The 15,922-nt window shown below is 43.1% G+C and overlaps 1 protein-coding gene across 1 annotated transcript in view; it reads right to left on the bottom strand.

The window, feature by feature from the left end:
- LOC122557603 (SH3 and multiple ankyrin repeat domains protein 3-like) overlaps positions 1–15,922 on the bottom strand; it is a 338,880-nt gene that overhangs the window by 18,266 nt on the left and 304,692 nt on the right. The window contains exon 10 of the mRNA XM_043705316.1: positions 6,888–7,055. Within this exon, the coding sequence (XP_043561251.1) occupies positions 6,888–7,055 (168 nt within the window). The remainder of the gene's footprint in view (positions 1–6,887; positions 7,056–15,922) is intronic.

Genomic DNA, 15,922 nt, shown 5'->3' with positions numbered 1-15,922 from the left:
GGTAGTGTGGCTAGTCCTTTGGGTTGTGGCATGTCCTCATTCCGTTGTCTTTCCCTTAGGCATCTGTTGATGAAATTGCGGTGGTATCCGATTTTGGCGAATACGTTGTATAGGTGTTCTTCTTCCTCTTTTTGCAGTTCTGGTGTACTACAGTGTGTTGTGGCCCTTTTGAATAGTGTCTTGTTGCAACTTCTTTTGTGTGTGTTGGGGTGGTTGCTTTCATAGTTCAGGACTTGGTCTGTGTGTGTGGCTTTCCTGTGTACCTTAGTGGTGAATTCTCCGTTCGGTGTTCCCTGTACCCTCACGTCTAGGAATGGGAGTAGGTTGTCCTTTTCTTCCTCTCTCGTGAATCGGATTCCTGTGAGTGTGGTGTTGATAATCCGGTGTGTGTTCTCTATTTCTGTGTTTTTAATGATTACAAAGGTGTCATCCACATATCTGACCCAGAGTTTGGGTTGAATTACAGTTGTGCTGAGGGACGTTATTCCTGGAAATACATCCAGGGAAGTTATTTGGGTGGAACTGAGAAATAAGAAAGGGATGATCACCTTATTGGGATTATATTATAGACCCCCCAATAGTCAGAGGGAAATTGAGAAACAAATTTGTAAGGAGATCTCAGTTATCTGTAAGAATATTAGGGTAGCTATGGTAGGGGATTTTAACTTTCCAAACATCGACTGGGACTGCCATAGTGTTAAGGGTTTAGATGGAGAGGAATTTGTTAAGTGTGTACAAGACAATTTTCTGATTCAGTATGTGGATGTACCTCCTAGGGAAGGTGCAAAACTTGACCTACTCTTGGGAAATAAGGCAGGGCAGGTGACTGAGGTGTCAGTGGGGGAGCACTTTGGGGCCAGCGACCATAATTCTATTCATTTTCAAATAGTGATGAAAAAACATAGACCAGATCTAAAAGTTCAAGTTCTAAATTTGAGGAAGGCCAATTTTGATGGTATTAGGCAAGAACTTGCAAAAGCTGATTGGGAACAGGTGTTCGCAGGTAAAGAGATGGCTGGGAAAATGGGAAGCCTTCAGAAATGAGATAACGAGAGTCCAGAGAAAGTATATTCCTGTTAGGGGGAAAGGAAAGGCTGGTAGGTATAGGGAATGCTGGATGACTAAAGAAATTGAGGGTTTGGTTAAGAAAAAGGAAGCAAGGAGGCCTTTGTGTGGAGCCGCAGGAGATGTGGGAGATACGAAATGTGTAATTTGCATCAGTGTTTAGTGTGGAGAGGGACGTGGAAGATATAGAATGTGGGGAAATAGATGGTGACATCTTGAAAAATGTCTGTATTACAGAGGAGGAAGTTAAATCCCTAGGACCTGATCAGGTGTACCCTAGAAGTTTCTGGGAAGCTTGGGAAGTGATTGCTGGGCCTCTTGCTGAGATATTTGTATCATTAATAGTCACGGGTGAGGTGCCGGAAGACCGGAGGTTGGCTAACGTGGTGCCAGTGTTTAAGACGGGCGGTAAAGACAAGCCAGGGATCTATAGACCGGTGAGCCTGACCTCGGTGGTGGGCAAGTTGTTGGAGGGAATCCTGAGGGACAGGATGTACATGTATTTGGAAAGGCAAGGACTGATTCGGGATAGTCAACATGGCTTTGTGCATGGAAAATCATGTCCCACGAACTTGATTGAGTTTTTTTGAAGAAGCAACAAAGAGGATTGATGAGGGCAGAGCGGTAGATGTGATCTATATGGACTTCAGTAAGACATTTGATAAAATTCCTCATGGGAGACTGATTAGCAAGGTTAGATCTCATGGAATAAAGGGAGAACTAGCCATTTGGATACAGAACTGGCGCAAAGGTAGAAGACAGAGGGTGGTAGTGGAGGGTTGTTTTTCAGACTGGAGGCTTGTGGCCAGTGGAGTGCCACAAGGATCAGTGATGGGCCCTCTACTTTTTGTCAGTTATGTAAATGATTTGGATGTGAGCACAAGAGGTATAGCTAGTAGGTTAGCAGATGACACCAAAATTGGAGATGTAGTGGACAATGAGGAAGGTTATCTCAGATTACAACAGGATCTGAACCAGATGGGCCAATGGGCTGAAAAGTGGCAGACGGAGTTTAATTTAGATAAATGCGAGGTGGTGCATTTTGGGAAAGCAAATCTCAGTTAGACTTATACATTTTATGGTAAAGTATGGGGAGTAGGGAGTATTGCTGAACAAAGAGACCTTGGAGTGCAGGTTCATAGCTCCTTGAAAGTAGAGTTGCAGGTAGATAGGATAGTGAAGAAGACGTTTAGTATAGAACATAGAACAATACAGTGCAAAACAGGCCCTTCAGTCCTCAATGTTGCGCCAACCTGTGAACCATTCTCAGCTTGTCCCCCTACACTATCTCATCATCATCATCCATGTGCTTATCCAAGGATTGTTTAAATCTTCATAATGTGGCTGAGTTAACTAAATTGGAAGGCAGGACATTCCATGCCCTTACAACTCTGTCCTTTATTGGTCAGAGCATTGAGTACAGGAGTTGGGAGGTTATGTTGCAGCTGTACAGGATGTTGGTTTGGCCACTTTTGGAATATTGTGTGCAATTCTGGTCTCCTTCCTATTGGGAGGATGTTGTGAAACTTGAAAGGGTTCAGAAAAGATTTACAAGGATGTTGCCAGGACTGAGGATTTGAGCTATAGGGAGAGGCTGAACAGGCTGGGGTTGTTTTCCCTGGAGCGCGGAGGCTGAGGGGTGACCTTATAGAGGTTTATAGAATCATGAGGGGCATGGATAGGGTAAATAGACAAAGTCTCTTCCCTGGGGTGGGGCAGTCCAGAACTAGAGGGCATAGGTTTAGGGTGAGAGGGGAAAGATATAAAAGAGACCTCAGTAGCGACTTCTTCGCGCAGAGGGTGGTATGGGTCTGGAATGAGCTGCCAGAGGATGTGGTGAAGGCTGGTACAATTGCAACATTCAAAAGACATTTGGATGGGTATATGAATAGGAAGGATATGGGTTGGGTGCTGGCAGGTGGGACGAGATTGGGTTGGGATATCTGGCCAGCATGTACGAGTTGGACCGAAGAGTCTGCTTCTGTGCTGTACATCTCTATGACTCTATGGCTCTAATTAAGTGGCTCCCTTGAACACATTAAAAATGGTAGGAGAGGTGATGCATCAAGCCTGCCGGGTATGGGAACTCCTGGATATTATTGTGATCCAAAGCAAACAGGTCTGTAGAAATGTTTATGAAGTGCTGGCTGAACTGAGGACACTGAAACACACCAGTGAGCAGGATAATAGCCTGGTTCTTTATACTCGGATTATCCTTCGGAATGGATCATCTAAATTGCTAAGCGAGAGGGACAGGAGAGTGTGACTGTGAGTAAGGCAGATGAGGGAAACGAGACATAACAGCTTAGTGGTCTCAGCCTTTACAAATGTCCAATGGTCTGAGGATCTTTCAGTTTGTTCAGATGAAAGTTTGGGCTGAAGGGGGAATGAGCAAACTCATCATGGCACGATGCTATATGCTGCCATTCAAAAGGGTGGAGTAAGAAGGAATGTAGTGGCAATAGGAAACTGTAGAGAGCAAGTATTGACACTTCTGTGCAGTAAACAGCATGTGTCCAGGCAGCTGTGTTGTTCGTCCGTTGCCCTGTGTTCAGTATCTGTTCTGGGCTGGAGGAGAACTTGCAGTGAAAGGGGGAGAGGTCTCATTATGATGGACCAAGTGAGTACCAACAACATTGGCCAGACAAAGGAGAAGTGTCTGCATGGTCAGTATGAGGAGCTGTGCACCAAATCAGCTGTTATTTCAAGATCATAATCGATGGAATATTGTGTGAGCCAAGTGCAAATTGCAAAAAAAAAATAAGGTTTGAGAAATGAGTGTGTGGTTCAAAAACTGTTGTGGGAGAAAGAAGGTGTAGTTAGTGGGGCACTGACACCAGTCCTGGGCAAAGTGGGGTCAATATGAAGGGACAGCCTTCACTGAAACTATGCTTGGGCCAGAATTCTTGAAAACAGCGTAACTAGAAAAGGGGGAGGATTTTAAACTAAATAATGGCCGCACGGGATCAAATTGTAACAAATCAAAAAGGAGAGTTGAAGACAAATAGAAAGGTATTAACGCAAGGAATTAATGCAAGAACTTACTGAGAGTAAAATGATTAAAACTAAACACTCTGTACCTGAATCTACACAGCGTTCAAAGTAAAACAGATGAACTGAAATTAAAAATAGAAATGAATGAGAATGATCGAGAAGCCATTACAAAGACATATCTACAAGATGATAAAGACTGCGGCCTGAAACTTGAACGTTATACTATAAGATATAGGAATTAGGCCATTCAATCCATGCATTTGTTCCAGCAATTGATCCACCCAGATATTAAATAGAACATAGAATAATCCAGCGCAGAACAGGCCCTTTGCCCCTCGATGTTGCAACGATCTGTGAACTAATCTAAGCCCATCCCCCTACACTATCCCATCATCATCATGTGCTTATCCAAGGATTGTTTAAATCTCCCTAATGTGGCTGAGATAACTACATTAGCAGGTAGTGCATTCCACGCCCTTACCACTCTCTGTGTAAAGAACCTGCCTCTGACATCTGTCTTAAATCTATCACCCCTCAATTTGCAGCTATGCCCCCTCATACAAGCTGACGTCATCATCCAAGGAAAAAGAATTTCACTGTCTACTCTATCTAATCCTCTGATCATCTTGTATGCCTCTATCAAATCCCCTCTTAGCCTTCTTCTTTCCAATGAGAACAGACCCAAGTCTCTCAGCCTTTTCTCATAAGACCTTTTCTCCAGACCAGGCAACATCCTGGTAAATCTCCTCTGCACCTTTTCCAATGCTTCCATATCCTTCCTGAAATATGGCGACCAGAACTTTCCACAACTGTCCACTACTCCACCAACTTTAGTGTCATCTGTAAACTTACTCATCGATCCACCTATGCTAGGGTCCAGACCATTTGCAAAAATGACAAACAGCAATGGTCCCAAAACAGATCCTTGTGGCACACCACTAGTAACCGTACTCCAGCCTGAATATTTTCCATCAACCACCACTCACTGCCTTCTTTCAGAAAGCCAGTTTCTAATCCAAACTGCTAAATCACCCTCAATCCCATGCCTCTGCATTTTCTCCATCAGCCTATCATGTGGAACCTTATCACAGGTTTTACTGAAGTCCATGTATACTGCATCAATTGCCATACCCTCATCCACATGCTTGGTCACCTTCTCAAAAAACTCAATGAGGTTTCTGAGACATGACCTGCCCTTGACGAAACCATGTTAACTATCTGAAATCAAATTGTTGCTTGCTAGATAATTATAAATCTTATCTCTCATAATCCTTTCCAAAACCTTTCCCATAACAGACGGAAGGCTCACTGGTTTATAATTACCTGGGTCATCTCTACTGCCCTTCTTGAACAAGGGCACAACATTTGCAACCCTCCAGTCCTCTGGTACTAAACCTGTAGACAATGACGACTCAAATATCAAAGCCAAAGGCTCTGCTATCTCCTCCCTACCTTCCCAGAGAATCCTCAGATAAATCCCATCCGGCCCAGGGGTCTTTCCAGAATTGCTAACACCTTGTAAACCTCAAACCCATCTAGTCCAGTAGCCTGTATCTCGATATTCTCCTCGACAGCATCATCTTTTTCTAGTGTGAATACTGATGAAAAATATTAATTTAGCGCTTCCCCTATCTCCTTTGATTCCACTAGTATCCTTGATTGGCCCTAACCTTGCTCAAGTCATACTCTTATTCCTAATACACCTATTGAAAGCCTTAGGGCTTTCCTTGATCCTATCCGCCAACAACTTCTCATGTCTCCTCCTGGCTCTTTTTAGCTCTCTCTTCAGGTCTTTCCTGGCTAACTTGTAACTCTCAAGTGCCCTAACTGAGCCTTCACGTCTCATCCTAACATAAACTTTCTTCTTCCTCTTGACAAGAGATTCAACTTCTTTAGTAAACCATGGCTCCCACGCTCGGCAATGTCTTCCCTGCCTGACGGGTACATACTTATGAAGGACATGCAGTAGCTGTTCCTTGAATATGCTCCATATTTCAATTGTGCCCATCCCCTGCAGTTTCCTTCCCTTTCCTATGCATCCTAACTCTTGCCTAATCGTTTAATAATTGCCTTTCCCCCAGCTATAACTCCTGACCTGCGGCATATACCTATCCCTTTCCATTACTAAAGTAAACATAACCAAATTGTGGTCACTATCACCAAAGTGTTCACCTACCTGCAAATCTAACACCTGGCCGGGTTCATTACCCAGTACCAAATCCAATGTGGCCTTGCCCCTTGTTGGACTGTCTACATACTGTATCAGGAAACCCTCCTGCACACATTGGACAAAAACTGATTCATCTAAAGTGCTTGAACTATGGTATTCCCAATCAATATTTGGAAAGTTAAAGGCCCCCCTAACAACTACCCTGTTACTCTCCCTCCTATCGAGGACCATCTTTGCTATCCTTTCCTCGACATCTCTGGAACTATTCAGAGGCCTATAGTAAACTCCCAACAGGGTGACCTCTCCTTTCCTGTTTCTAACCTCAGCCCTACATCAGTAGCCAAGTCCTCAAACATCCTTTCTGACACCGTAATACTGTCCTTGACTAACAATGCCACACCATCCCCTCTTTTACCATTTTCTGTGTTCTTACTGAAACCCATGTACCATCTACATTAACGGAGCTGAGGTTGACAGGGTGGAGAGCATTTCCTCTTGTGGGAGAATCTCGAACTAAATGCAGATTTGAGATTACAATCAGATCAGCCAAGATCAGGCTCGAGGGGCTGAATGGTCTACTCCTGATCCTCTTGTTTGTTGGCCAGGCTGTACTTGCATGGAACTGGTGTATGAAAGAAGAACATGAACTTATCTGTACCTGATGGATTTCTTGCCACCCATTTTCATCTTTACAGCCAATGGAAGCATGCTCATAAAGCAGCAGTTCACAGCAGTAGGGGTCTCCTCCAACCATCACCGTGTGATATAGAGCTGTCAGGCCACGACTGTCCTTGTAATCAGTCGAAGCTCCAAGTTCCAGCAGAGTCTGGGAAATACATGAAAGGAAGATATAAAGCAACTAGATTGATAATCGAAACATTAGCCAGATATTCATTTCAGAACATTTGAGTTATTGTTGAAAATGGGATATTAGCAATGTGACACTGAATAACAGAGAAGATCGATTACATTATAACCTGGAACTGTTGGATAGATTATTTTAGTATCTGATGGACAGCAAATGGTGACAATTAAAACATGTAAGATCACAAGGACCTTAAAACTGACGATGATTATTTTCGCACAAAGGGATGTGAGTCTTTGGAACTCTACTATTTAAACTCTGGTGGAGGCAGAGTTAGACCATAAGATCACAGGAAATAGGAACAGGAACATACCATTCAGCTCCTTGAGCCTCTCCATCAATCGGTAGGATCATGGCTGATCCAACATTCCTCACATCCACTTTCTCCATATTCTTTGATTCCCTGACTGATCAACAATCTCTTTGTCTCAGCCATAAATATACACAAGGACTCTGCTCTCACAGCTCTCTCTGTGGCTATGAGTTCCAAAGACTCTCAACCCTCTGAGAGAAGAAATTCCTCCTCATCTCGGTCTTAAATTAGCACTCCTTTATTCTGAGACTGTGCCCTCTGGTCCTAGACTCGCCCATGAAAACAAACATATTGTCAGCATTGACCCTGTCAATTCCTTTAAAAATCCAATTGGATCACTTCTAACTCTTCTACACTTCTGGAGTAGAGTCCTGACCTGTTTAGCCTTTGCTTATAAGACAGTCCCTCTGTGCCAAAGATTGCCCCAGTGAACCTTCTCTGGACTGCCTCCAATGACATAACACCATTTCCTAAACATGGAGGCCAAAACTGCTCACAGTCCTCCAGATGTGGTCTCCCCAGCATCTTATATAGTTACAGTAAGACTTCCTTACTCTTATAACCCATACCCCCTTGAAATAAGGGCCAGCATCCTATTAGCCCTTCCTAATTAGCTGCTGCCCCATGTGTTGCTTTCTGTGCTCCCCCCCAATCCCTTTGTGTTGCAGCTTTCTGCAGTTCTTTATTCCATTTCATAAAAGTCTGTTCTTTTGTTCTTCTTTCCAAAATAAACAACTTCACATTTTCCCACATTGTACTGCTTTTGCCAACTTTTTGCCCATTATTTAACCTATCGATATATATCTGTAAACTGTTGATATCCCTTTCACAACTTGCCTTTCCACTTATTTTTGTGTTGTCTGCAAATTTGACAGCAGTACATTCATTTCCTTCTTTTCTCAAAGTCACTAATACACATTGTAATCAGTTGTGGTCCCAACACTGATCCCTTTGGAACCCGACTGGTCACAGGATGCCAACCCCACTTCCTGTTTCCTGCTCATGAGCTAATTCTCTATCCATGCCAATATACTACCTCCAACTCTGCGCTCTATGACTTAGCCTTTCGTGAACACCTTCTGCAAATCTGAATATAACAGATCTACTGGTTCCCCTCTCTCCACTCTGGTTGAGACTTCCTTGAAAAACTCCAATAAATGAGTCAGATATGATTTCCCTTTCATGATGCTATGCTGACTCTGCAGGATTACATTATGATTTTCCAAATGTTTTATTTCTCCCTTAATGATTTATTCCATTACTTTTCCAACAATGGAAGTTCAACTAATCAGTCTGTAGTTACCTGCTCGTTGTGTCCCTTCCTTTTCGAATAGGGCTGTCACATTAGTCAATCTTTCAATGCTTGGGATTTCTCCAGAATCCAATAATGTTTAGAAAATTACAATCACTGCATGCAATTAAGTTCTTGATTATTTTTAAGGGAGAGGTGAATAAATTCTTTAAATGGGATGAAGTTGTCCAAGCATTTTGGGGAATCAGATCAGCTAGGACCATATTGAATGGTGGAATAGGGTCAAGGGCTGAGTGGCATACTCCTGGCCTTAATGTGTATGATTGTATCAGCAGATCTTTGTTTCCCAAGAAGAGATACAGAGAAAAGAGTGATATTTTCAGTTGAGGCACAGGTCAGACAGTATTTAATTGAATGGCCTCCATTTTCAACTACACTCCATTCCCTGTAGTTTTTATTAGTTACTAATTTATTCAATGTCGAAGAGTTTTCATTAGGTAGAAGAATGTTCCTCTTCGATGACTGTTATTTCCCTGGGGAAGATGCCTCCTCAGTTTTATCAACCTTTTTAGAAGTCAACTTCTCAGGATGCTCATGGATGCTCACTTCTCCCGAATGTGAAGCGTAAAGTTGTAATGGGCATCTAGAGGACATTCTTCCATTATCCCTGTCTTCAATAAAATGGAACACTTGGCAAACATGATATTAATAACCACAGAAATGGATTTAAAATGGTTTGATGCTGTAAGGCTTAAAAACAGCTGTGCATGCTCCTGAAAATGCTTTAACATTGAACAACAGAGCACTGAGATCAAGTCATTCTTTCATGATGCCCTCTCATAAAACTGTTCAGAATGATAGTGCTGCTGAAAGTGTTTCTGTTATTTCTACTAAACACAGGTGGGAGGAAATCGAAGCAGATCACTGCTCACTGACACCTCAGAGTATCGTCAAATCTTCAACACTTACTCACAGGAGTAGGAACACTTTTCAATTTAATTCAACTTTCACAAACCGTATATTGGCAACTCCAAAGACAAGGATAAAGCTGATGGACAGGAGGCTGCCCCAATCACAACCAAAAAGGGCACGTGTTTGACTCAAAGATGGTATTCCTTGAGAAACTGGAGAATCTGAAATGGGCTTTCACATTCCAGGAGATTTGGGATATATTAGATTAGATTAAATGCCTGACAGTATGAAAACAGGCCCTTCGGAAACCCACGCAGACACAGGGAGAATGTGCAAACACCACACAGACAGTTGCCGGAGGCTGGAATCGAACCCGGGTCCCTGGCGCTGTGAGGCAGCTGTGCTCACCACTGAGCCACTGTGCCACCTGATGGTTCTGGGTCTTTGAAATTTTAAAAGGGACAGTTCAAGCTCTGTTCAATGTAATGTCATCATAAGATATTACTTTAATATACTATAACTTACAAACTAACGTGGCCATTAACCAGTATAATTGAATATAAAGGGAATCTAGAATGCTAATAATCTGAGAAGTCCAACTACAACCAAATATTGTGAGATGCAACGTTTATAGCAATCAATCTGAAAGCAGGGCTAAACTCAGAATCAATGCTGTTGGGAGCTGTTGCTTTTATTTGGGTTTCATTCTTTTGTTGTTTGTGAGACTCATGACTGAGAACCAACATAAGTTATTAATTCTTTCATTCAATCATAAAACGTCAGCACCCACCAGGCACAGCAATCCTCGGACTCAGCAATACAGGAGTCCAAAATTCGAGGCCAATGTATCAGCTTTTATCAATAAAACAACAACATAAACCAAGAGTTTAGTTGAGTGATGGGGTAATGCACGGATTAATACATAACTTGGGGCTTACTGTTCCACTGTACCCTTCCAATTTCAGATGCAGTAATCTTTGTACAAGGACAATGTAATAACACAGGCAGTCTGCATAGTGCTGACTTGAGGCTGCTTGATTTACTCCAACATTAAACTCAGTGGAAATTCAGTTGTTGTGTATGTAATTTTGATATTGATTTTAGCTTTAAGCTTCTCCATGCTTCCCCTGAGGTGTGTGTAGATTGGCTCTGCTCATTTATTGCAGGAAGATCAATGGAACATTTTGTTAAATTTTCAAATTAGGTTTGGGAAGGTACTAATGGATGGCTCCTGGGGACTGACCCTGTGTTGCTGCATTGCCCATGCAATACTGTTTCTCAATGTAATTAAAACTAACAACTGTGGATGCTGGAGATTTGAAGCAAACAAAGACAGAATTGCTGGGGAAACTCAGCAGCATCCGTGAAGAGAGAAACATGTTGATATTCTGAGCCCAGTAGGACACTTCTTCACAACTAAGAACAGTGAATAAAAAGGTGGTTTTTATGGAGGGTGGGATGCAGGAGTGGTAGTGAGTGGATTGGTGGAGATGGAAAGAGGGCCCAGAGAGAGCTAGGATAGAATCTAGGCAGGATCTTCCCTTTTTGACCTCAATAACTGTTCACTAATTTGCATCAGACTGGATTCAGCAGTTTCAGCTTCAAAGATTACATTCTCCTCTCCCCCAGCCCTGGACTATTAGTAAGCCCCTTAAAAAATTCAATCGATAATTATTTGGTGGACAGAGGGTTTAGTATTTCCACTTCTTGTCCTCCCTGTAAAAATTCCCAAGGTGGTGGGATCTAAAGGGGTGGCGTGGTGGCTCAGTGGTTAGCGCTGCTGCCTCACAGCACCAGGGACCCAGCTTCAATTCCTGTTTCAGGTGACTGTCTGTGTGGAGTTTGTACATTCTCTCTGTGTCTGCGTAGGTTTCCTCCGGGTGCTCCGGTTTCCTCCCACAGTCCAAAGATGTGCAGGTCAGGTGAATTGGCCATGTTAAATTGCCCATAGTATTAGGTGCATTAGTCAGAGGTAAATATAATGTAGGGGAATGGGACTGGGTGAATTACTCTTCGGAGAGTCAGTGTGTATTTGTTGGGCCAAATGGCCTGGTTCCATACTGTAGGGAATCTAAAAGAATTGGAGCCTGGATTTGACTGCTCTCGTATTGATGGCTGTGATTTATGGTCAGACACAGAACACCATCACCAGGGCAGGTCATGGGGTAAAGCTGTAGTAGGGCAGGAAACAGGGTGAACCCCTCATGAAAGCAAGTTTAAAGGGTAAATCTGTCGGCTTTTTAAGGGACAATTATAGCTGTTGGTGCAATCCAAGGCCGTCTCCTACTTTATACATCTGCTGGCCCAATCAAAAGTTCTCAGAACTACAGCAGGTCAAATAAAAATTTCACTGAAAAATGAAAGGTCAGAGTGTTGGAGGGGAGTGAGAGGTGGGGTATTGGAGGGGAGTGAGTGAGGCATTGGGTTTTAGGGGGGGAGTGAGGGAGGGGTGTCATAGGGGAGTGAGGGAGGGTGTTGGAGGGGAGTGAGGGAGGGGTGTCATAGGGGAGTGAGGGAGGGTGTTGGAGGGGAGTGAGGGAGGGGTGTCATAGGGGAGTGAGGGAGGGTGTTGGAGGGGAGTGAGGTGGGTGGAGTGTTGGATGGGATGGTGTCCCCCTGTCTTTGCTGGTCCTTGTCCATCTTTTAGTAACAAGGCCACAGGGCAGGGTCATGACCTGCTATTGGTTAGTTACTGCTGGCATTGTTGACAAATCCTTTGTTGTGCCTCCAGACATTGTCTGCCCTCCCAATGGAATTTAATTCAGATAAATGCGAGGTGCTGCATTTTGGGAAAGCAAATCTTAGCAGGACTTATACGCTTAATGGTAAGGTCCTAGGGAGTGTTGCTGAACAAAGAGACCTTGGAATGCAGGTTCATAGCTCCTTGAAAGTCGAGTCGCAGGTAAATAGGATAGTGAAGAAGGCGTTTGGCATGCTTTCCTTTATTGGTCAGAGTATTGAGTACAGGAGTTGGGAGGTCATGTTGCGGACAGGACATTGGTTAGGCCACTGTTGGAATATTGTGTACAATTCTGGTCTCCTTCCTAACGGAAAGATGTTGTGAAACTTGAAAGGGTTCAGAAAAGATTTACAGGGATGTTGCCAGGGTTGGAGTATTTAAGCTATAGGGAGAGGCTGAACAGGCTAGGGCAGTTTTCCCTGAAGCGACGGAGGCTGAGGGGTGACCTTATAGAGGTTTACAAAATTATGAGGGGCATGAATAGGATAAATAGACAAAGTCTTTTCCCTGGGGTTGGGGAGGGCATAGGTTTTGGGTGAGAGGGGAAAGATATAAAAGAGACCTAAGGGGCAACTTTTTCACGCAGAGGGTGGTACATGTATGGAATGAGCTGCCAGAGGAAGTGGTGGAGGATGGTACAATTGCAACATTTAAGAGGCATTTGGATGGGTATATGAATAGGAAGGATTTGGAGGGATATGGGCCGGGTGCTGGCAGGTGGAGTTACATTGGGTTGGGATATCTGGTTGGCATGGATGGGTTGGACTGAAGGGTCTGTTTCCATGCTGTACATCTCTATGACTCTATAAGTTGGATCTTGGATCTTGGATCTCCTGTCCACGTCCAGGTTCATGTCTGGTAAAAGACTTTCTTAATGTTGTGGAAGTGTTTCACCCAGATTCCCATAATTTCACTTGTCAATACCTCCTGCTCTGTCTCACTGGGATTGTTGAAATTCTGTGTCACAAAAATAAGGAAAGGTGCTGGAATAATTCCTAAAAGATTCACAATAATGTGGCAAAATACAAAGGATGTAGCCCTGAGGAAAAGGTGAACAGGCTGGGGTTTGCTTGTTCTAGTACAGGAACGCAGGAAGTATTTCTTCAGAATGATGAAGGACTTTGATGAAATGGTAATAGAGAAGGTGTTTCCACATGCGGCAAGATGTAGTGTAAGGGCATGTTTCTGAAAGGGTTAATCTTTGTGTTTCATTGCACTCTACTGGAGTTCCAGTCTGTGGGTGGAGACACTGGGCTCTCCTCAAGCTCTCGGAGGGAGTTGACGGATCGGTACCCTAAGGTCCTGAATATTAATGGGATTGACCAAATGGGGCTGTACTTATTAACAGTGTTGAATAACCCTTGCTCTCTCCACCAGCCATCTCTATCTCTCTCTCTAACGAGAGAGCAGCCCGATAGTCAGCTGGGACTCTGGTGAGTTTATCTAAGAACAGGGACTCCTCCACAGATACTCTGCCATTAATTATAGATAGGCCTAAAACAAAGGGGGACTGGTGACAGCAAACAACCTTAAACATCCTTCATGGTTCGTTTGTGGTAGCAGCCCGTGTGATGACAGGCCTAGTGTGGGGATTAGGTTAATGACATGGGAGCACTCCCCGCTAAAATCAGTTCTCAGAAAGGGTCACTGGAGCCAAAATGTTAACTCTGCTTTCTCTGCATAGATGCTGTCAGTCCTGCTGAGTTTCTCCAGCAACACCTGTCTTTGTATCAGATTTCCAGCATCCGCAGATCTTTCAGTTTTTATTTGGTAGAAACAGAAACCTTTGGTTTTTTTGTGTTATTTTAAATGAAAAGGCATTTGGGGAGGTTGGCACAGAGCATCTACATTAGCAGATAGCAAAAACTGAAAGAATTACAGAGGCTAGAAATCAGAAACTAAAACACCTACTGGTGGAAAAGTTCAGTAGGTCTGGCAGCGTCTGTGGAGAGAAAGCAGAGTTAATGTTTTGGATCCAGTGACTCCGAATCATCATTACAGAGCAGTTGTGTTGAGTGGCATGTTTCGGTTTTGTATGTGATGTCTAATTCACGATAAACCAGTGACAACAAGTTTAGTTTCATGCCTTGCTCTGGGGGGCCCTCTGTTGGGCAGCTGGTTAAATAACTGTGCACCAGCCTCAGAGACTATGTCTTTTCATTTTGACTGAATTCAGACTTACAAGCTAATAAAGATTCATTGTTATCTGGAAATACAAAATGCCAAATAAATGTTTACTTTGACTGCAGGAACAATTTTCATCTCATCAAGTCTCACCCTTCTAGAGGGTAAACACTGAGACCTCATTTTTAAAGATTCATTTATGGGATGTGAGCATGGTTGGCTGGTCCAGCATTAATTGCCTATTTCCAGTTGCCCTCGAGAAGGTGAAGGTGAACATATATAAAAATCAAACAGATGTTCGGCTAAAACTGAGGTTTGAACTTTGAAAGTTTAATATCAAACCAGCAGTAAGATTCAAGAACTTTATTGATATTGGGATGTTTCAATCATTTAGATATAGACTGAAATTGTAAAGGGCAAGGAAGGGAGGATATTCCTAAAATCTGTACAATGTGTGTTCAGCAGTTTGGGACACTTTCTAGGAAATGAAGTGATGCATGTTTTAGGAGGGAAGCATTGAGGAAAGAGTGATCATAATATCAATTTCCAAACAAGTATCACAAAAGGCAAGGAACGATCAAAAACAAGGTCATCCCCATGCTTCTTCATGAAAAATGTCCTCTCATTTTCCAGCTTTTCTGCCAAACTCTGCAAATATGTGTGAAGCTGACTTTGGAAAATGCTGATGGAATCTGCCAACACCATTCTTTCAGGGAGTCTAGTGTTTCCTAACATATCTTGTGTGAAAAAAATACTCCTAAGTTCCACTCTAGATATTTTGCTAATTATTTTATATCTGCAAGCTTAGGTTTAATTTTTAATTTGAGATCGGGAATTCAGTGCTCCAGTAATTTTCAAGTGCTGGCCCCATGCTACATCACAGTTATCAAATGTAAATGCTCACATTGGACTGGTGCAGGAGTGCTGAGGAGAGTGACCAGAGAGTGCAGGGAGACAGCAGCTATGATTTCTGACATTCATAATAATTTGTTTTTGTGCTATGATTGAAGAGAAAGCAGAGTTAACATTTTGGATCCACTGACCCTTCCTCATTACAGAGCAGTTGTGTTGATTGGCCTGTTTCTGTAATGTATGTGATGTCTAATTCACGATAAACCAATGACAACAATCTGCATCCCTTCACGTTACTTCCTGAACACCTCTCTCAACGGTTCACTGTCTCTGCTTCACTGCCACACTGTACTGGATCAGAAGACACTTTCTTCATGTAAATATTGGGCCCATCACAAACTCCATTTGTTAGCTGCTGAAACCCAAGACCCACACACACACATTCAGACACAGTCTCACACATTCTGGATCAGTGATGCTGGAAGAGCACAGCAGTTCAGGCAGCATTCAAGGAGCTTCGAAATCGACATTTCGGGCAAAAGCCCTTCATCAGGAATAAAGGCAGTGAGCCTGAAGCGTGGAGAGATAAGCTAGAGGAGGGGGGGGGTGGGGAGAAAGTAGCATAGAGTACAATG

Source organism: Chiloscyllium plagiosum, chromosome 16 (genome assembly GCF_004010195.1).
Source record: "Chiloscyllium plagiosum isolate BGI_BamShark_2017 chromosome 16, ASM401019v2, whole genome shotgun sequence".
NCBI lineage: Eukaryota > Metazoa > Chordata > Chondrichthyes > Orectolobiformes > Hemiscylliidae > Chiloscyllium > Chiloscyllium plagiosum.
This window is presented reverse-complemented; position numbering and strand designations above follow the sequence as displayed.